This window comes from Anabrus simplex, chromosome 3 (genome assembly GCF_040414725.1).
Source record: "Anabrus simplex isolate iqAnaSimp1 chromosome 3, ASM4041472v1, whole genome shotgun sequence".
Lineage (NCBI taxonomy): Eukaryota > Metazoa > Arthropoda > Insecta > Orthoptera > Tettigoniidae > Anabrus > Anabrus simplex.
Window position 1 is genome coordinate 409,729,175 of NC_090267.1, and position 23,013 is coordinate 409,752,187.

At 38.9% G+C, this 23,013-nt stretch overlaps 1 protein-coding gene across 2 annotated transcripts; it reads right to left on the reverse strand.

Annotated features, from left to right (window-relative positions):
• Positions 1–2,811: 2,811 nt before the first annotated feature.
• LOC136866441 (death-associated inhibitor of apoptosis 1) lies at positions 2,812–22,332 on the reverse strand. 2 transcript variants are annotated; one of them, XM_067143385.2, is made up of 6 exons: positions 22,076–22,332; positions 12,493–13,047; positions 12,222–12,401; positions 10,122–10,303; positions 9,251–9,327; positions 2,812–3,757 (listed from the first exon to the last, which is right to left on the reverse strand). In XM_067143385.2, exons 2-6 carry the CDS (start codon positions 12,965–12,967, stop codon positions 3,547–3,549), a joined length of 1,125 nt encoding a protein of 374 aa, XP_066999486.2. In that variant the 5' UTR covers positions 12,968–13,047; positions 22,076–22,332; the 3' UTR covers positions 2,812–3,546. The 2 variants fall into 2 exon arrangements, with proteins under 2 accessions (XP_066999486.2, XP_066999487.2); XM_067143386.2 differs by lacking the exon at positions 22,076–22,332 and adding an exon at positions 14,698–14,761.
• Positions 22,333–23,013: the final 681 nt, after the last annotated feature.

Here is a 23,013-nt window from a genome sequence, read left to right on the forward strand (position 1 = left end):
TACAATATACATACAGTAGAACCTCGATTATACGTTCCCGGAAACTACGTTTTCCCGTATTATTCGTTCAAATTACGTGGTCCCGCGAACATCATAATTAAATCACGTAAAAATCCCGCATTATCCGTTCCTCGAAGAAACGATTTCCTGGATCAACCGTCCAGAAATTTCAGTCCCATCAACGCTAAACCCTCGATAACGCATTTTTCAAGAAACTGCATCTTACGAAAGGACGGCTACGGCACACTTGAGCATCTTGATGTTGACGTTCGGTCATTGCAGTACCGGTAATTTGAAGAAGTACTGTACGGTACTGGAAAACCGATCGGCTATGAACCTGCATAAGGGACCATCCTAGCATCGCATTTGGGTAGTATTATTTAGAAAATCATCGGAAATCATAAAGCAGAGTGCCCACGACAATTGGAAGGAGACAGAGCGCATTTCGACAGCTCTATTTGAAGACAGAACGAGTTTCGTCAAATGTTCGTACTCGCAAAACGTCTACATTATATCCACGGTTAGAAGTTTATTTTTTTACTTTTTTCGAGTGTATCGCCGAACAGTTTTTCAGCATTTCCCTCCGGGCACTGTATAGTCACTGGGCTTTCAGGCAGGAATTGAAACTGCTCCTTCTTAAGTAACACAAATTTAGTATTTTAATGTTATAGTATACAATTATGATATCGAGACCAGAACAGATGTTGCACCTTACATACATAAAGCCATGCCAGGTTTTGGGGTTGCCTATTACAGTTTTCGTCCTAATTTAAGACTGGGAATTTCATGTTTTTGTGTTAAAATGTTATAAAAGCTGCAGTCGTTTAATTTGCGCATGTTACATTTAAAAATTTTGTATCATTTCGCACTCGTACTGACTTTTACAGCAAGCGCGCTTTCCAGCTGAGCTCAAGGTTGCGAATAATCGTTCTCTCTTTCCAATTTGATTGTGATTAGTGACGGGCAGAAATAAATATAATGCAATCGAGAACTTGAGGACTGATACTTTCAAAACCATATTCTCGAGTTCAACATAACCTTTAAAAGTCGATGTAGGCCTAATTTGCGCGGTACAAGATTTCCATAAACTAAGAACAGTATACCGGTGACCAAATTACAATGGAAGATTTAAAAAAAATAATAATTTTTACCATCATGTTGGACGCTTTTGTATCTAATGTGCTTTATTTTATTAGATTAGCGAATGAAAAACTAGTTGTGGTCAATTGTTGTTTGGCTTGGCGTTACGGGTACCGGTATTGGATTTTTCGAAGAATTTGGCTGATCAAAGTTGCTGAACTGTAATTTTTCAGAGGAATATGACGAAGTTTCCGGAGGAAACTGACGAAGTTTTCCCGGTAAAACTGAATGTCAAGTTTTGAGATTTTTAAGTCGCGTACCGGTAATAAAAGTTTGTAGCCAGCCCCGCGGTTTAACTTGCCTGCCTCTCACCCAGAAGGGCCCCGGTTCGATTACTGGCCAGGTCAGGCATTTTTACCTGGATATGAGGGCTGGTTCCATGTTCAGTCATTCTACTATTACCTTTAATTGAGGAGCTATTTAATGGTGATATGGCGACCCTGGTCTAGAGAGCCAGGAATAACGGCCGAGAGGATTCGTCACACTGACCATGTGTCACCTCGTAATCTGCAGGCCTTCAGACCAAGGGCAGTCGCTTGGTAGGCAGAAGGCCCATTGGAGCTGTAGTTTGGTTTGGTTTAGGGGCGTTTGTAAGATTAAAAGTATACACATTCCATTTTTATGATGTTTAGCCAAATTGTTGATGGTTCATTCATTCCCGGATTTTCCGTTTTCCCGTGTTGTACGCTTTTATTCCGTGGTCCCTCCAAAAACGGAGAATCAAGGTTCCACTGTATTAACAGAATTATATTCAATGATCTATTAAGAAATGCTAGGTCCATAATTTCACTTCCAAGAGGGAGAAGTTTTCTCAGAAATCCCTTTCCCACCAAAAACTTGATTTTCTGTATTGAAGTACCATAAAATACCATGTGGTTCATCCAACAATCTTTGACATGAAAGTGTTTAACCTTCCCCTTCCTAGCCTTTTCTCCAATTTCTTAGGGTCAGCATTTGATACGGATTTCCTAACCAACAGCTTCACAATTCTCAATATTCAAGGCAATTGTTTATATTAACCACTGACCAATGAAAACTACATAGTCAAAACTGGTTAGGACATTTTTGTGGGGATAAAAAAAAAATATAAAAAAATCATAAAGAGAGATCGTACTAAAAAATTAAAAGCAATTTTGCTGTTATATTTAAGGTTAGGTTTGAACTTTAAAATAATTACGACGAAAACAGACAAACAAGTGTTTACAATCATAATTAATGAAATTAGTAAATAAATAGGCTAATACATTTCTAGAACACCAACACAGTAAATTATCAAGGAAAAATGTTCTTAGAAATGCGAACTATACACGTCGCTTATGATTATGAAGTTGTTCTAGGAAAATCTTAACATCTGGGCGATTTGCACACGTTTCATGTGTGGATCAGCATCCACTTTCTCCATAAACTATTCATTTTTCATCATCTATAAACTTTCTTTCTTCTCCATTAACTGAATGTCTTGCAAACCACTATGCTTTTATGTACTTGTTCACTTATGAACGTAAAATTAAGCAACATGTCAGATGAATATGGTATAGTAGAACAGCAGGCCTAAGTTACATACATTGTTACACAAGTCGCTTAGGCCTCTTTCAGACGGCACAGAAGTAAAACGCATCCATCTGCATGTGGGTGGATACACCCGCTTCTGTTAACCCTCACACACACACACACACACACACACACAGCAGGTCGAGTGGTGCAAAACTCCCCGTGCTTTTCAACGGATCCTTTTCAAGACTGGCTTGGGACCGATTCCCAGCAGCTGTAGACCGACACGCAACCGCACTCTGGGCCCGTGAAATTAAGTTCTCTATCAAATCCTTACCCAGGCCAGTTATCGCTGGCCCGTCCTGGGTGCAATGTAGCCAGGAACACCAATTTAAATTTCTTGTGATGGGAGTTACAAACTTACTAAAGAGTGACGTAAATGTTCTATCCAGGTTTCTTTCGCATGTATTTAATACGACATGTCCTGGGACTTCGGAATAATGACCTGGGAAACGCACCAGACAGGGATGTCTTAACCAGTTTCGACTGTATTTAGCAACTTGCTGCAATCTTGAATACCCAAGAGTTTTGTTTGTGTGAAAGGTATCACGTTAATAGCCACAATATGTATTTGAATGTAGAACCCTAACCATACAGATGCAACTATCAGTTCAAAAATGCTATTGGTATTGGCCAAGGTTGAACTGCAGGCTGTCCTGGTGAGAAGCCAGTAATATCACTTTGCTATCTCTTTCATACACCCACCTCCCCAGGACCGTGAAACAAGTCATGTTGAACCACTTTCCTACAAATTATAAAAGAATTTTGGACCAAAGACATTAAACTTAAGTTATACAAGTGCAACAATTTATGAAATATGATTTGTGTTCGGTTAAACAAGAACAAGAACATTACTTAAGAAAGAAATGCTCTGACTGTTGCAGTGAAAGGTTTACGACATACAGCACAAGTGTTCAGTGAAGGTGCACACTTCACACATGCCACTATATGACCACATGGCAGAAACACAACACCAAGTTCTTCCTCATAACAAATTTTGCATAGTCTTCCATCGTCTACTGTCCCATTAGCAGTTTCTCTCCGAACCACCGGTGTCATAGGCGAACTGGAATTAAAAGAAGTACAATAATTTAAACAGAAATAGTTGACGGGGATATAATACATCATACATATTTTCTATTGGAAACATTATGTCCATGACTAATGATCTGACAATTTCTTATTATTTTAAGAGATCATTATCCATTCCCTTTTCCAGATTCTCTCTGGGTAAAAGATATTGTTCAAACAAACAAACAAAAACAAAAAGACTACATATGAATATACAAATCTGGAACAAATTATTCACTGTTTCAACAAAAATATATCCTTTAAGGACAGTTTTGTAAATATTGAAGCAAAATTCCTTGTTTGTATCTTATTTCATGGCTTTTTAAAAAAACAAACTTTAGTTCCTAGAGAATTTAAGGCCATTCACTAAGAAAAATCATACAAGTGGTCAATGTCATCTTGGAAAAACCAAACCATAAAAATTTCCATTAAAGTTGCCAATATAAATCTTGAACGGAGGAGGATAATTTTCAAGTGAAACATTTTGATGATAGGCACTGCACAGCTCACAGCTAAGTTGCTGCTGCTGTTTCCAGTGTGGTATAGACATTGGCCTCTTGCAATTGTTTGTGAGAGATGAATTTGATGGAAAATTAAATTAATATGCACGTTGATAATCTCGCCAACAATGAAATCAGTCATCCTATTTTAAAATAATATAATATACGGCCTTAGGTTTAGAAATTCAAGTCTTTTCAGTCGACTTGTATACTACAAATTTTCTGTCTTCAAAAATCCACCAACCTCATCCAGGTTGGAACCTGCAACTTTGGGGACAAGAAATTATCCTATTAACCACCAGATCAGGGGCCTGTTCCACGAACACACTTTGCAACTCTGTACTTTGCACTTTTCAATTCTTGCAAAGTCTTTCTGTTCCACCATGATCTAAGTTTTACTTTTCAATTTCTTTGCAAAGTGAAGTCTTTGCGTATGAGTGATCCAATCATGTTTATTCCACGGACAAACTGTATAATACTCCATGATTTTAATACTTTATTTTTCGTGGTGAATTTAACAAATTGTGGTACCAGCAGTTTTTAAAGTTTTGATCATGGGAAAGAAAGAAATTTACAAGAAGCTAGCAGTGTTAGGTGTCAAGGAGAAATGGGACATCCTTTTTGGCAACTTCAAAAATAACCTATCACATGATGAACGATCAGCTTGGACTGAAGTTCTAAAGAAAGCTCAGTCTTTGCAGTTAGCTGGAGCCGAAAAATCTTGGATGTACGCGAGGGATAATCTATTTGGATTATGGAAATGCCGTGCACCAGTAAGTAAATATTTAAGTTTTCATTAAATGCATTAATTGAGAATATATCGCTTAAATCAATTTGTATAACCTCACATATAATACCAATATACCAACATCTACATCATAACCTCACATATGTCGATGCAGCATGTTACATAAAATTGTGATGTAGAGGTGATTTAAGAATATATGTAATGATTTCATCTTACCTATATATATATATATATCACGTCTGAAGCATTAAATTCTTACCTTTAGGCAAAAACAGATAATGCCAAGAAAAGTTGAAGTGAAGGAGGGAAAGATGAGCAATTGGATGAGGTGGATGCTGCTATCTTTGACATCCTACAGAAAGAAAGATTCAGCCGTTTTAGACGGGTCGAATCTTCCAGAAAGCTACATGGGAGATCAAGCGACCGTGGAGCCAACACCAAGAATACATAGCCAACGAAAGTAATGAGCGATTGATTTGAACTTAAATTTCATAGTAACATGTTTATTGTATGTAGATCAGTAGAAATATAGTACAGTAAATAAAAATGAATGTTATTAATATAGAAACAGATATTGTTCAGTTCAGTTAGCGAAATATCTCTCGAACGAATTGAGTTTAGCAACGGCGTCTAGATCGGGTGCCTCATTTCCAGGATTGGGGGGGGTTCTTCATTTTCATCCATTAAGGCAAGTAAGTCGTCTTCATTTTTTCTTCCAACCTTACGTGCAATATTATGCAATGCATGCATGCTAAGACCACCTTTCCCGCTTTTGTTGGACATAATCTTAAGTGGTTTAAGCAGGGAAAACGTTCCTTTAAAATTCCGATACTGTTCTCAACAGTACGTAGTGTCGATTTATGTGCCTTGTTAAATTGTTGCTCAACAACATCGTCAGGATTTCTATTAAGAGGGGGTATTAGCCACTTTTAGTCCATAGACACTGTCACCTAATATAACTGCTCCTGGGAACGGCCTCCAACCTGAGTCAAAACGTTTACATATGGCAGTGTTTCTTAGGACCCTGGAATCGTGCACGCTACCCGGCCAACTAGCATTAGCACTGTAGAAGGTAAAGTTTGTGCCACTAATCATTTCAAGAATATAGTCAGTCTCATGGGGTAACACGAAAACACTTGCGAAATTCTGTCAAAGTGACGTTATGAAAATTAATCCTGTCTGTATGTTCTCTTGTTGGATTCTTCATCACTGTCCTCACTTGATAACAAAAGCTCTCGTTGTAACATGTTTATATCACTAAACCAAATTCTAGGCCGAGAAACTAGTGTACATAGTTTTTTATTAACAACTGAAAAGAGAATTTCTGAAAACTTTCACTTCATTACTTTGCATTTTGTATTTCTGTACCAATGGAGGAACATAACAGGCTTGAATGTGCCAATGGAGGAACATAACAGGCTTGAAAAGTGAAAAGATTCACTAACTTTTCACTTTGCAAGGCTAAGTCTGAAAAGTGATGGTGGAACAAAATCTGAACTGAAAAGTGCAAAGTGGAAAGTTGCAAAGTTCGGTGGAACAGGTCTCAGGTCTTTAAATGTTGCAAAAACCAATCTACACAGTCCCCAGCACTGGATCTTCCCAATGATATTTTTCAATGTCAAATGGAATCAACCTCACCAGAAAACATGCGGCTTAACCCCTCTGTGACCACATTCTCAGATCCCCGAATGTGTCGCCCATCAAATTGAAACACCGAGATGCGGAAGGCAAACAGAACAGCCAGTCCTAACTCATAAATGGGAGTACTTTGCTTCTTGAGCCGATAAGGTCCTAGACGCATAGGCGATTGGCCGCCTTCCAAGTTCAGTTTCTGTAAAATTAACATCAGAGTACCGAGCAAGTGGCTATGCATTTTAGGTTAGGTAGCTGTCTGTCTGCATTGGGAGGATAGAAGATTTGAAACCCACTGTCGGCAGCCCTGAAAATGGTTTTCCGTGGTTTCCCATACTTGGCTGTGCCTTAATTAAGGCCCCAGTCGCTTCCTACCTGCTCCTAGCCTTTTTCTATCGCATCATTGCCATAAGATCTATCTGTATCAGTGCAACACAATGCAAGTTATAAAAACAAAAACAGCAGAGTTTACCAGTGTAACTGTACCAACTGTTACTATTAAATCCACAGTGCATAGAAAAGTACAGTAAAATACTGGTATAACAAAACTTTGGGGACCTCTGAAATTACCACGTTGTAGTGAAATTTTATGATATTGAAGCAAATACAGTAGAGACGATACGCAACACTCGGCAAGATATAGAGGGACAGCTATTAGAACTCTCTAGCGGATTGACCTGAGAACTACTGATTCTGTCATAAGAGCAGGTGTATTTGTGTGTGAAATTTTTGGTGTTATTTATGCGTCTTCAGTGAGTTGACATAATTAAATAGTAGCGTGTGTCATTCTTTGATATCTGCTCTCAACATGAGGGGAAAGGTATGTGCTGTGCTTGGCTTCAGTAACTATGAAGTAGAGAAGAATGCGCGGTCTTCAGTTTCCCTCGTGACAAGAAAATGTAATGTGTTTGCATATATATTCTTCCAGTGACAAAGATTTTTATAGTACTTCATAATCTTCTGACCTGCTCGACCCATATTTTAACTGGATTAAAATATAATACACATTTTATTGTATAGTGCAGCAGTTAACCTTCAATACCGGTGTTGTAGGTGTGATCTGTGGGTTTGAATTAATTCAGGAAAATACATATGCATATGAGTGTGGCTGGTTGTGTTCCAAGTTACCCCATTTGGAACACCGTAATGTGTTATCAAGCACTGAAGAAAATATGGGTGATTTAAGAAATGTACATATTTTGTTGAAACAATATGATACAAATTTGCTTTACCCTAATGTAATGGCAAGTATTGCTTATAAGGAAATTTTTAATGTTTTTGCGGCTAAATTTATAGATTTTCTTTCTGTTAGTAGGCTTCAAGTTAAAAGTTAATTGTCCAGCTCTTAAATGTAAATTCACTGAATCATGTGTGTAAGGAATGTGCCAATATTTTTATTGACAAGTGTCTTAATGTGATGATACATTGCTTTTAAATGAGAAAAAAGACAAATCTAGTCGTGACAGTTCAGGCAGGTATGCTAAAGCTAAAAAAGTAATGCATAAATGAAAGATCAAGCTCTTTCAGAGCAGTCCATTTCACATCTTGATTATATGTCTATTTTCAGTCTTTAAATAACAACCTGTTAAATAATTCTTCATTCATTTATCCAGAATTGCTTTAGCAACTTTGAAGTTAACAACTTAGTAACACTTTCTTTCCAGAGGTAATTTATTTATCCATTTCTACATATACATTTCCATTGATATTTGAATTTAGCACGAATTTTCAGGTCAAGCCACTAGGAGCGCTACTTGCGACTTGTCTCCCATTTTAACAAGGCTAAATTCGTAGGTACCTTGTATTGTCTCTACTGTATTTGATTGAAGTAAGTCTATTCTTAAGAACTCTACTGTTATAACTGTTGCAGGATCTACATTACTTCACCATGAATTTACACTTAGAGCTTAATTTTTATTAGATAATCAGAAAATGGACAACATCATATATATGAAGTAATGATACTTCAAATGCAAAAGGTTTTCTGTAAATATTCAGCATATCAAATTTTGCATGGTTCTGTTACAGAATGTTATGGTGCTAGAATTCTGCTACGCTGTCGATTTCATTACCCATATATGCAATGATCACCGAGGTTTTGAAGTATGTTGGTGTGAGGGTTTTTTTTTTTTTTTTTCGTCAGCTATTTGAGACAATAGAAAACCTGTAACCCTGACTAGAATACTGAATATTTTACATTTAGGTTCGTTGTATACAAAATTAACTGCAGTTAATTCATACAAATTTACTAAAAATGCATGCCCCATAGCTTAGACTACTTATTTACAGAAGAGAATAGAACATCCAGGAACATTCCCACAAAGGGTTGACACCAGGAAGGGCATCTGGCCATAAAACGGGCAATTTGCACCCCCACGACCCCACAGATGGTAGAATATAATATCTAGGAAGTGTAACAAAACAAGAAGCTAGTAGTGTTTCAAAGTGGTACCTACCCTGGCAGCGATAATTCACTTTTTCTAAAAACAAGTAAAACTATCGTACCATCAATAATTGACCATACATCTGCAGTTCGGAATGAGTTTATCCAGTAACTTATCAGCAAAAATTCTCTACAATATTCCTAATAAAAGGTGGTACGTCATACCTTGTTGAAGCTGCCGCAGGATCACGTATTTGTATCGTATCCTTGAGTTCCGCAGGTACCTTGATATTTTTTGCCTCCTGTAAGAAAAGAATTTACCATACACCTATATAATATTTACAACAAAAGAACTAATACCAAAATCATTTCTTGCATAATTAACACCCCTGCATAATTTACGCACCCAAATTATTTTTGTTAAAGGTGGGGAAAAAAATGAATGCCAGATCCATTTGATGTAGTAAGAACTGTCACTCTTTCTTTACTTTTCTTCACATGAAGCAAGTGTCTCAGAAGGCAACATTTTAAAATTGAGCCCTGTTTCATAACAATTGTATAACTGATGAGCACCAAGATTCACTTTTTATGAGGTGTTAAGCTCTTTACAGAACTTTTTTACACCTTCAGAATCACCAGAAAGTCCCCCACCCCCTCGCGCACATTTCAAGTTTAACACAGTATCAGTTTTTCGATACCTGTAACCAGCCTACACTCACTAAAATCGTCCTCTCCTTCCACCAATTTGTTTCTAAAGAGCAACACTATTTGCTGTAACATGGGTCCTGATATTGGACTTCCCTTCTGCCTCTGTCGACTGAACCATAAAAACAAGGCTTCACTCGCTTTTTCATATTTGGACTTCATCAGGCATTTTCTATCAGAAGAGTTTTCCGAGCACTTACCAGAAGAATACTTTCCCAGGTTGTGTCTATTGTATCACCAATCACCAACAGTCACTTTAACTCCGTATTCAGCCGCTAGCTTTTTAATTGTCTCCCTATTAGAGTCTTTTAAAAGCTTCTAATTTCACTTGTAATAGCACAAACTTCCTTAACTTAATTTTTAAAAATGATTCAAAAAGAAAAATTTGTACCTTTGCTGCAACAAGAGCCGCCTTCTCTCCACAGATTTTGTCCACGAATTCCTTGCCTTTAACAAGCAGCATGTATGTACATTTTGAAAACCAGAGGGCATGCTCTACCCAAGGGTCATCCGTTTCTTCCCAGTCCTTCAGCCCTCCTCCACAATGAAAACACACTGTCTGGTCACCCTTACCTAAAAAGCAAAGAGTTTTCAATTTGAAACATGACAAACTGATACAAATCTATTTTTCATGCTTATCGTTGTCCTGCAGGTAAGATTTGCATCATTTACCTTTTGCTATAACAATTTATACTGTAGAGCCTTTACTGGAGGTTTACCCTCCCTTATTGATTATGATGTAAATCTGCCCACCTGAGCCCAGTATACGGGAGGGATGGATCTGCCCGTTACAGGCCAGAACAAAAGGCAAGTGACAGGAGTAACACCTCTTTAACACGTTGAGTGCCAAGCGACCCCATTTGGGTACGTGAGAGTAGTCAAGTTTTTGAACTTCACGTCCCCATATGGGGCCGTACGTTCATTCTAACTCTAGAACTGTGCGAACCCATTTGGGTGCGCAGTAGGTATGTGTTTCGAAGGTCTATAAAGTCTCTTCCTGCCATCTGCTGGTCGTCTAAGTACGTGCATAGTCCACCTTCCATTCCTCAATTCCTGTTTTGGCGCGACCCCATATGGGTACGTCAAAGTGTTTTGTAGGGTGACAAATTCATTGTCTATCTCGCGCACGGATTGTTTATGTAAGTGTGCAGAGCTGTGAGTTTGCTCTTCTTTTCTAAGTCGTTACGAGTATATCGAACAGTAAGGCATTTAGTGCAGATAGTTTGGACGATATATCGAACAAGTCGGACAATGATGATGTAGACGAAGTATATTGTTAGTGATTTTGAACCCAGTACAGAGCAAATAGCGATCTCGCACGTTCATCCACATTGATGTTACTGTCTTCAGCATACGTATCCCCACTGTATTCCGGGTTTCTAAGCCAGCTGTTGCAAAGATTATGACCGTCTTCAATGATATAGTCACTGGTTTCCCATGTTGCACAATAATCGCTGCTAGGTTCTCTTATTCAAGTTAAAATTGATACAAACAAAATTATATACATGTTGAGTATTATTTAACTACCAATTCTTCTTATAATGTTATTCTGTTACATCCTAATTTACCAAATTCACATGATTTCCATTACCTTATATAACTATATTCTATATGAAAATTTCTTAACCTAAAATCGGAAGATCGTCATTTCATTTCATGACCTAAAATTGGGGATCGTACATTTTTACGGCTCCAGTATGAACAGGCTAACACGTCTCATAATCAACTGCATTTAACGCGTCCCTGCAAAGGAAAAGGTAAACATTACCGAGTTTCGTGTCAGTAACTACTGTATAAGTACAACCCCATATGGGGGTGCGTGTACGTGTACAGTTCGTAATGACCAATACGACCCCATATGAGGTCGCAATATTTTACCTAATATACATAATTTAACCTACTATATCAAATACATCCTCATTTCAGCGATCATTTGCTTGGTTATGCCTGTGAACGTTTTGGCACCAGGGAGTAACTTGATGTTATTAGCTCACGGCACTAGACGGCAATCCTATGAAAATCGGTCTGGCATTCAACGTGTTAAAGAACTTTAGTCCAGCTGGTCCAGCTAAAAGCACCTTTGCAAGTGCCCCTCGCCAGAGTTATGGTGAAGTCCTTAGCAGCTTCAGCGGAGGACACCTTTGGAATGGAGCAGTTTGTGAATGAGGTATTCCAGCACAATATGTTGCTTGTAGATGAAGTAGGGGATTACTAAAAGCCTAGGGAGTTTACCTGAACAGAGTTGAGGAAAATGACAAACTGCTTTCAACAAATTTGTTAATTCTCAAACCCGGCCTACTGGAGAGGAGAATCTATGATTAGACCTGCTGATCATGGTGTACATACTGTGATTGGATGAATGACACAGACTGACATTTTACTGGTCATATGCAATAAGCACAAATGAAGAAGGTTGTATTTTAGCACCACTAAGGGTCAACCGAGAATGACCCCAGAGATTATACCTTCCAGCCTATCTGAAAAATCTCACCTGTATAGTAAAATCCAGCTTCACTCAGTTTGTCAGGTCGCTGTTTGATAGACAGGGGCCAGTTAACGTAAGACTTCAATCGAGCCTCCATTGTACTATATTTAGGAAAAGCTGGTCCCCTACTTCTGTGGATTCCTAGCTTTTCTAAGTTGACTGTCTGTTCATCGTGACTACATTCACCTTTAACAAAAAACACATTAAAATAAATTAAGGTTTTTAACTATATAACAAATCTGCAATAAATCCATAATAATGATATTGAGCAGCTAACCATTCTCAGCACCAGCATTTGGGAACACCTGAATTCCGTATGGTCCACAAGTATCATAACTCTGAATGTCACGATTTGGTACTATGGCAGGATTATTTGGATCCAACGGTATGTTGCCTACAGGTAATTTACGAATATATGGGCACGATGGAGACCATCTCTGATGGTCTCTGAAAGGATCATCTCCTTCCTCCCAGCATCCTATTTCCACTCCACAGAAGAAGCATCTTACAATGTCATCTCTTCCTAGATAATAAAATCCAGCAGCTGCTAACCTTGAGGGCGCTAAAAACCTTACAGGCCATCTGTCAAAAGTCTTTAGACGATCTGCTTCAGATTTCAAATTCAACGGTGTGCGTACCACCGGAATTGTTATAGCTGCCTGAGGTTCCGTCGTAGTTACAGGACTAGGGGATTTAACTCGCGAAATGCCAACTGTTTCTGGATGAGCTACACTTGTTTCGTTTGGAGCCATGTAATGAACTGAAGTGCCCTGAAGAATAATTTTACCACTTCCGTGATATCAGGCGAGTTACAGTAGAATTTGGTGGTTACCTGTAACAGTAAAAACAAAACCACAGTTACACATGTATATTTATAACTAAAATTTATTAAAAAGTTGACAGACTATACAAATACCACGCAGAAACCAAGACCAAAACCAACAAAGTAACCACAACCAGGACTGTATTTTAATGTAGTGATAATCTCCAGGAAGAGCAACTGCACTGTGTAACAAACAAAGGTACATATAACTTGTCTTTCAGTCTATCAAAACATGAAATGTAACACTCAGTACTATAACACACCTGTAAAAAAAAAAAATTTTTGCAATTATAACTAGAATGACATGTTTTGTTTTACAAGAACATCTATTGGTCCAACAGTTGGCATGGCAGAGGCTTGTTAGGATAAGTAACAAAAAGATTTCTAGAATTTACAAAAGTGGTAACGACTTCTACATTCACAAATTTCTCACTTGTTTCAACATCACCAATTCACAATCATTGACATGTTAACACAACGTAAACAAATTTTTACGTACTATAATACATGTGGCTTAAAAGTAATTTGATAAAATAGCATTCTCGCAGAATGAAACTGGGCATTCCACATACAACTCATTTTTTACAGTTATGCTATATTGTACTGTTACATTTCGTGTTTTGACAGAATGAAAAACTTACAAGTTATATTTACTAAGTCGACGCTAAGAAAGAATAAGATGTTTTATTTATCTTGCAACGTTAGGGATGGCCAGTCTTAACGCAGAACAATCCTCCTGAACTAAGTACGGTACAGTATGTATGCAAACAATTTCCAAACCCAGAAATCTGATCACACAGTAATGTTAAATTACATATATAAAAGCATAAGTTAACATACTGATAATTAACGATTTGAAATATTTTGATCCATTACCATTTCTTTAAAAGAATTATTATCAGGAGCGTAGCCAGGGGATGAAGGGTTACTGGGGCTTAGAACCCCACCCCATGGAATTTTTACAAAAATAAAATAAAACAGAAACTGACAATAACAAATATTCAGAAACAATTTTAGAACCAAGAGATCTGCAATTCACTTGTATCAGTGTCCTTATATTGCCAAGTCATTCATTCAGTTTTGTAACTATAACCTGATCCCGGCTACGCTACTGATTATTATTATTATTATCTATCATTAAAACTACCACTTTTCTCGAAATATCACTGCATTTGTTCGGGAAATACTGAAGGAACTTTGGAAAATATGTTCATGATCCTGTTCATAGAGAAATAGCATATCGACCAGCTGGAATGTAAAGCCAACTCTTGACGGCTCTCAATTTTTATGCAACTGAATTCAAGCCTTAAAAAAGCACCATACTGTGGATTGTCTTCGAAAAGTCGTGTGGACCCTTAAAACCATAGTAATTAGGTAATAACAGTAGGTATAGCCTACTCCTAGAAATATCAAGATACGAACCCTCACTTCCAGGTCAGCAAGTACTACTTCGTTTCAGAATAATATAAGGAAAATTTGCACGAATCTGTAATTCACAATATGACCGTTAAACATACGAATAATTTCAGGAAGAAACTAATCTCAGACGGAAAGTAGGTAAATAATCGATGGAGACACGCCTTAAATACAATTCTTCCAACCTATTGCATATAACATAAGAATGACGGACGAAGCTAAGATTACTTAAAATATACTTACAATATGCCATCGTAAGAACAGGTCCCACAAATACCAAGAAATCAGAAAAATTAAGTAACAGTCTTAACAGAAGGCCAAACCACTTTACGTAGCTTGTAACGTAGGCATGCCATTCAATGGAGCGCTGTTGCCATACTTAACGACTAACATTTAAAATAGTCTACATATGAGCAGATAAGAAAAAAATAACTGAATTACAGCACGTATTAAGAATTTAGTATAAATAATAATTTCACTGAAAGGTATAATTGAGCGATGTATATACTTCGATACATTACTGACTCTGGAATGTAGAACGTTGCCACATGCATCACTGTTCCTAGCCATACGCTACGTAGCAGATCCCGATAAGGGGTCTTATAACCATTTCCAAGAATGATATTACATTTACTTGTCACGAAAGTAGGCTATACGGATTTAAAGGCTGGTCAAAGAATCAATGCCAAAATTTAATCAGTATGTGTAATTTTACTCTATCAAATCTAATAAAAGCAGCTACACTGTTCAAACTGTCAGGTCCTGTAAGACCAAAACAGAATTTTTAAATAACAGAAATCAACACGCAATATTTTACAAAAAACCGTTCTACGAATAAAGAACAATATTTGTCATTCATGAACTCCTTACGAGAAATCGTGTACGTCGGCCGGGTAGCGCAGATAGAACCTAAGTATAATATAATTAAAGGATAACACCCGAATGGGCATTAAAAGAAAAAAAAATTACCAGACCTAGCCGCTCTACTCCAATGTTCAAGGTCACGGGGCTTACAAAACCATTTCAGCACTCAGACGTCCCTTAAAATAAATAGCAAATGAATGGACATTACCTATTATTATTCATTATTATTACCAAAACCTTGTTCCCGCCATCCATTCAACTGAAAATCCGCGTTAGGCCATGATGCAAGTATAATCGCATCAAGCGTTAGGCCTACAAAGCCCCGCTCCTCACTATAACAATACATGTACACGTAAGATGGGACTTACGCCATGGAACAAACCATAAGAAAAATAAAGTAGGCATACATTTTGGCTCCTTACTTTTCAAAATTTATTACCACCGAACCTAACAACAATATAACGATTCTTGGGAAATTTGCCTGTAGTGTTCGTAAAGGTCATCCATCGTAAAACAGCGCGTGCGCTTCTGGAAAAACGATCATTCATTATTTCTAAAGCAGTGTCTGCAACACGGCTGTGGGAATAAAAACAAGCATAAAAAAAAGCTTTCCATGGTAACACACGCATTCCATGAACAGAAGACCACTAACAAGGTTCCAGGGTCAGACACTCGACTTCGCCTAGAATTCAAGTGCAGGTATTTCGCATCGAGCAGAGTTGCCGGAGAGTACAACAGCAGCTATATAATTATAGCCACATGTGTACCTCCCCACCAACACAATATGCGGGTTGCCAGCCTATATGAATCTCTCTCCCCATGGGTCCGTATCTTACGAGACATTTGTATTTGAGGCAGCTGGTGTCTCAGTTCCCACTTTGTAAGGTTCCCTTTTCATCTTTTCGTCCGACTATTCATTGACGAATCTAAGGAGAAAGATGATTTACGACCCCTCGAAGAATGTGTCGGGAAAAGAGCACGACCATGTAAAGCAGGACTGTCTAGGTCAATTACGTACAAAATGTCAAAGTAACTTCTTCCCTAACTTTCCTAAGTGTACCGCAAAGGTACACTATGTCGAGCAAAAGATTTTCAATTCAAGAACTCGTCCTTTTCTGACCTCGACGGTATTGATCTAGACAGTCTTATTTCTCCTGCCTTATATGTCCTTACTTTCGCGACACTTTCTTCGAGGGGTTGGAAATAGTCTCGCCTTTAATTCGTTAATGAACATATCAATATTCATGTAAAAATACAAGCCGGGTTGCCAGATGGTCGATTGAATATTTCTATAATAATAGTTTTATTGCAGCCAAAAGGCCATGTAAGTACATTAACTTTAACATTTCCAAGCCACACAGGTATCGTTCTTCTGAACAGAATTTAATCAACGATTTCCCTCTATTAGGACATGTTAAGACGTGGTATCTATCACATTCACAATCGCACAATTTACACATGCATCCGAATTCAGGTTCATGAAATGTTTTGGTTTTGCAAAGCTTAAAGTGAAAGCCATGAACAGCCAATCTAATCACAATATATCTTAATTCGTAGTTCGCTTCCATCCATCCCCGCGTCGTCATAGCATCTGTTGCATAGAAATCTAACCAAATGTCTTCTCTTTTCTGCTTCAGTTCCGTAAGTAGTCAATCGTAATTTGTCGTGGATGGTGGTGACATCTTGAAGCGTAGCTCTTCGATCAGGAAAGATTCCCTATATTTCTATAAACGATTTATTCATGACAAAAGCAAGAGCAATTCCCTCCCCCTCTTTTTTTACTAAGAAAAATGTACTATCTGCGCACTTTTTAGCGATAGATTTGTGTACGGGTTAGAGGAGCAAGGAGGGATCACTTCCGGTTCCGTTAGTACTGCCAACTGAATGGAAATGCAATCTGAATTGAATCGATAATATAATCGATCGATATGAATATTCTAAACCTTTGTTATCTTAAGCCAACAACTGTCACACACACCATTATATAACATTTCTCGATGCGAATCTTATTCCTAGAGCGAATTCTATAGTTTAGCTTTGCTGTGTAAATAATAACAGTACTAGTACGTAAAGTGTACGCCAGATGTCGCACAGCGATGCATAAGCGATTCATAGTTTGTATTTCAAAAGTTGCCAGTACGAATCTCTACGATTGCCGAGGTCGACCGATTCAGCACTAGGGTGTAAATCTTTGCTAAAAAGTGCGCAGATAGTACTTTTCCCTGCTACACAGAAAGGCACAGAATCATGGATGATTTTCGGCGTAGAAGACGAGGGAAAGTGCAAATTATTTGCTCGTTTTTCTCTTAGTAGCCTCTTACGACATGCGCAGGGTACAGATAACGTATACTTTCACTCCACTCACAGGGTAGAGAGTTCCGGTAAATCAAAAGAATATGTGATGAAGATTATGGCTTCGTCAGAGGGAGTATGACATTTGACAAGCATTGGCTGCAAAGTGCAAAGGGATAGAATTATTACAGTGAGTTCACCGAAGCACATATTAGATAGCCAAGAAGTCAGGACAGCCTACCTCTGAATGGGCTGTCAAAATGAATGAACATGTTGCGGCAGTAGGAGCAGTTCCCGGGCGGTCTTTGAATGGTTCCCGGTGCAGATAATAAAATCCTTGCTCACGTCCAAGGGTAACTTCACCGCGGTTTATTACTCAGAAACGCTCGATACCATCAAGTAAGGACACTAACAGCAGCAATGAAAAAGGCAATCACGGGAAGTTAAGGAGGAACTAACCTGTGTTGCAACAAACTGCTCCACTAGACGAGCGCAGTGCAACACCAGAAATAGATTCATTATAGGCCCAACAATTAGATTTGAAACTGAAAACAATCGACCAAAAGAAGTCAATGCTGAAAAGAACATAATATACGAGCCAACAACTGGGAATTTACTGTAGGTAACTCAAATTTTAGTCCATTACATATTGGCACCGTACATAAATGACAAAAATGTACATGATTCATCGTTTAAAAAAATGTGAGTGAATTCTGACGCCGGTGGGGATATCTCCAATAGTTCTCAAATAATATAACATGAACACTGGTTGCCCGTTTATCACGGTGTCTATTTTATGTCCACGCAAAATTGTCTACGGTAACTCCAGATATACCTCCAGTCCAAAAACATATCCATGTTAATTTCGAAAAGTCAAGTCATCTCTGCACAAGCCCTGAAAGCCCTTGAAGGGGTGGAAGGCTTCCACCATGCGTAACCTCGGTATCTGGGGTAATCTGGGGTAGAGTGGTAGCTGTACGCCCGGCCGCCTTTGCCCCAAGGAATTAACTTGGTACTCATTTTTGGTGGCGAACCTCAGGGCCATGTACACCTTCAGAAATGGAAATTTCGTTTCTTAAATATCTCAACTTCCTGACGGGACCCATGACAATTTCCTACGTCAAAACTGACTAAGGCTAATGTTATGACCATCATCCTGTAATTTAGAAATATTACTTAAATCAAGGTCCTTGCAAGATCTAAAACGCACTCTGATATCTCTTTTCATCAACCGTCTCGAAATGACAGCTTTCTTGCAAGGTTAGTTCATTATGCTTAAACACTGAATGCAGGGGCGGCTCGTGAGGTAGTGCCGGTGTACGATGGCACCACCAACGTAATACAGAACATGAGATTCTTTTTCTGTCAAGAACAGTTTATATGAAATTTCAATTTCAAAAAGGTGCACGCATATCTCATTTTGTCTTCATCTGAACAAGAGCGCCAACTGGCATGCGCTCTGGCGGAGCTTGTCCGAGTACGTGAGCCAGATCTCACGGCCACTGCTTCCGCACGTAAGCCACTGCACAAAGGACTGTTTGTTTGGTTTATATGTGTGTTGTTAAGGATTGGAAGAGTGCCAGTGGCCACGTGACTCAACGCTTAGATTTCATCCACTACCACTAGAGTGCGACATGTACAAGCACAAGTCCACATCGCTTTATATTTTAACCACCAGAGTACAGCAAATGACAATCACAACAGCAAATGTTACCAATATAGCGATTTTGTTATTGTATCTAACGACTATTATATCTTTTAATAAGGGATTCGTTCTCGTGTTGGACACGTAGGGACTTTTTAAACTCGTATAAGCGACAGAAATAAATCTCTCTATTTTTAATGTAACAATGTGGGATTCTTGCAATGAATTTTGCTTTGTTTTATTAATGTAAAGTTTGCAACACAAGTTATCTTTACCAACCAAAACGCAAGCACAAAATATCGAAATATTGCTACCTATTCTAGTGTTAATTTTATGCGTTTATGAATAGCAACAACTGAAACTGTGACTTCTGAAATTAAACATTACGAAATATCGTCACAATTTTTATACTAATTGCTGTTGACTTTTATAAGTTATCGCTGTAGGAAATGATCTGTGAATGAGAAGTTTAAACATACAGATTAAATTTCCCTACATAAAGAATTTTCAGATAAGTTCCCTTTTCTCTCCAAGCCAAGATAAATTTTCTCTAACTGCTACAAGCTCTTATTTGATGAAAGAAGAATAATGAAAATGAATTTCGCTGGTTTGGTCCTTAATACAACAATGGCCACCACAGGCCCCAGCACATGTAGTTGTATATATACAAATGATTTTTACGTGCCACTAACTACTTTCGATGGTTTTCGGAGACGCCGAGGTGCTGAATGTTCTCCCGCAGTTCTTTTACGTGCCAGTAAATCTACCGACACGAGGTAGACGTATTTGAGCATCTTCAAATACCACCGGACTGAGCCGGAACAGGATCTGCCAAATAGGGGTCAGAAGGCCAGCGCCGTGTGAGCCACCCCCCGCCCGGCAGTTTTATGTATTATACAAGCATGCCCCTAGCTTCGAAAATGTACCAAGAGTTAGGTTCGATTCCCGGCAAGGCCGGGTCATTAGTTAATTTCGCGGGCACGGGGGCTGGGTATGTGTGTCGTCTTCATTCTTTCGTCATAACATTGCAGATCACCTACGAGCCTCAAATCAAAAAGACCTGCACTTGGCGGCACTAAAAGCCATACGCCATTTCATTTTCTGCCCCTACTGCCAAAAGGGCAGAACGAGGAGAAAATGCCGGTGCACAGCGAAATAGTCATGAGAATGTACATGCATATATTGATGGTTTAATAATACTTATTAATGGCCATCAACATCTATTGTTGGTTTATCTTCAAACCATTGTGATCCATTTTTTTAAAAAAAGCAAGAAATTTCAGTAACGGACAGCATTACTTCCAATTGTGCCAAGCTCATCTTTCCTATCAGACCTCCTTTGACAGACTACATTCAGATTATGACCATTAACTACCTACGATGTACTTCCTCTTAGAACAACAATCACCACATTTTGAAGTTTTCTCAAGTTATGAATATTGGATTTTTTTTTTCTATTTGCTTTACGTCGCACCGACACAGATAGGTCTTATGGCGACGATGGGATAGGAAAGGCCTAGGAGTTGGAAGGAACCGGCCGTGGCCTTAAGGTACAGTCCCAGCATTTGCCTGGTGTGAAAATGGGAAACCACGGAAAACCATCTTCAGGGCTGCCGACAGTGGGGCTCGAACCCACGATCTCCCGGATGCAATCTCACAGCCGCGCGCCTCTACGCGCACGGCCAACTCGCCCGGTGAATATTGGATTTGTTTAGTCACCTTTTCAATTTGTTCGTTTCAAGACAGACAGCTGATGAAGCCCCCCCCCCCCCCCCACCAAAGAAGCTTAAGTGATCGAAATATGTTCATATAAATGAACTGAAAAGTGGATTTAACTTTTTACAAATTTTCTAAGTTTGCCAGTTTCACAACCACGTCAACAGGGAACAAATTATGAAGTGCATTACATATAATTCGATAGCTGAAGTCCTCAAGTATCCTTTCTTTTGCAGATACCTTGTATTACTGACTGATCCGATCTCCCTATGAGCTGTGTTTTTATTTTACGTCCCTTCAATAGTCAAAGTGGGCTCTGAAATTGTCACCAAGTCTCCGGACAATAATTGTAGGTTTCATTACAATAATCGAGGGCAATATTAATGTCGGGGGGGGGGGGGGTCCTGTTTGAATGATAAATTTTATTTGAGTATCTTATTTGTTTCTTTATCCCTTGCGACAGTATCGGAAGACGCACTGTAGCTATATCTTTCACTTAAATACATTTAATAAATATCCCACATCGCCGGTAGCCCTGGACATGGTTTCAGTGGTCTCTCACTTTTCACAAAAGTCAAATGCCGGAGCAGTGCTCTTTGGCTGAAGCCACAGCCGCTACCTTCCCACTGTTTCCGATCATTGAGTCGCCGGAAACCTTCGAAGTGTTAGAGCGATATCAAACAGCTAATAAAAACAAATTATTAGAATACTCCAGAACTCCAACAGAGCCCCAAGCGAGTTTTAAAGTCTATACTATACGGAATTTGTTACAATCAACACTCGAACTGGCCTATAAACTCATTACATTTTTTATGCAAGTAGAGTTAGTTTCAAACGGAATACGTCGAAATATATGGTTTTATTTGCGATATAAAGTATTGGAACCGTTTGTTTTATTTTTAACTGATTCTAGAATAATTTTAAATGGAATTCACAGAGTTTCAATCAACTTCTTGAACTTATACTTCCATCCAGAAGCGAGTATTGCTGTAGTTAGTACTAACCACAGAGTTCCTGAACGATGAAGGATAGCCACTTAACTTACTAGTAAGTAGGAAGGAATCGAGAAGACACGGGAACAATATGACGTTCCAGATCACTCACCAATTTCGAACTTCACTTGCACTGTACTCAGGAACTACTAACACACGAACACACTATGACACGGAAACTTGCTGCACCAGCACTTGGCTCGCTTAACTGACGCTGCGCCAAAGGCAAAGAGAATGAGAACGCACAGGCGGCGCAGCTACGGCGTAGTGTTCACTGCCTGGTGGCGCTACCAACCGTGTGGTAGTGGGGGGGATCACTGACTTCTCTGTTCCCCACTTCGTGCTGTTGGACGCGGTAGACTTGATCCTTACAGGTAACTTGTGAAAAGAGCCAACTGATAAGCGACACACTGTGCAGCGCCTATTATACCTATGACAATTGCTATCTTCAATTTTATCTCCAAAACAAAGGTCTTCTTTTTACCTGGCAGAAGTTCATAGAACACGGTGTGGTCAGATGCAGTCTCCACGAATCCATGCTATCCTGTCCTATCGTCTTTATCTAAGGCCGGCATTACACTATCAAAGAACTTGGATAACAATTTTGATCAAATAATTTGATCAATGTTTGACGCCATGTTGTAATCAAAGAAAAGCTATTACACCACATCAAATGTTTTGGACAAACTCTGCAGTCTTCTTTCCGAGAAGGCTGTTAAAACAAAAATGGATTCTGAGCAGGCTCCCGCTCTAGTTGCAGGTGCGTGTTTAGTATTAATTATAATTATGTTATTTGCTTTACGTCCCACTAACTACCGTACTTTTACGGTTTTCGGAGACGCCGAAGTACCGGAATTTAGTCCCGCAGGAGTTCTTTTACGTGCCAGAAAATCTACCGACACTAGGCTGACGTATTTGAGCACCTTCAAATACCACCGGACTAAACTAGGATCGAACCTGCCACGTTGGGGCCAGAAGGCCAGCGTCTCAACCGTCTGAGCCACTCAGCCCGGCCACCCCCCCTGTGGGTGGGGGCTGTAGAATAACACC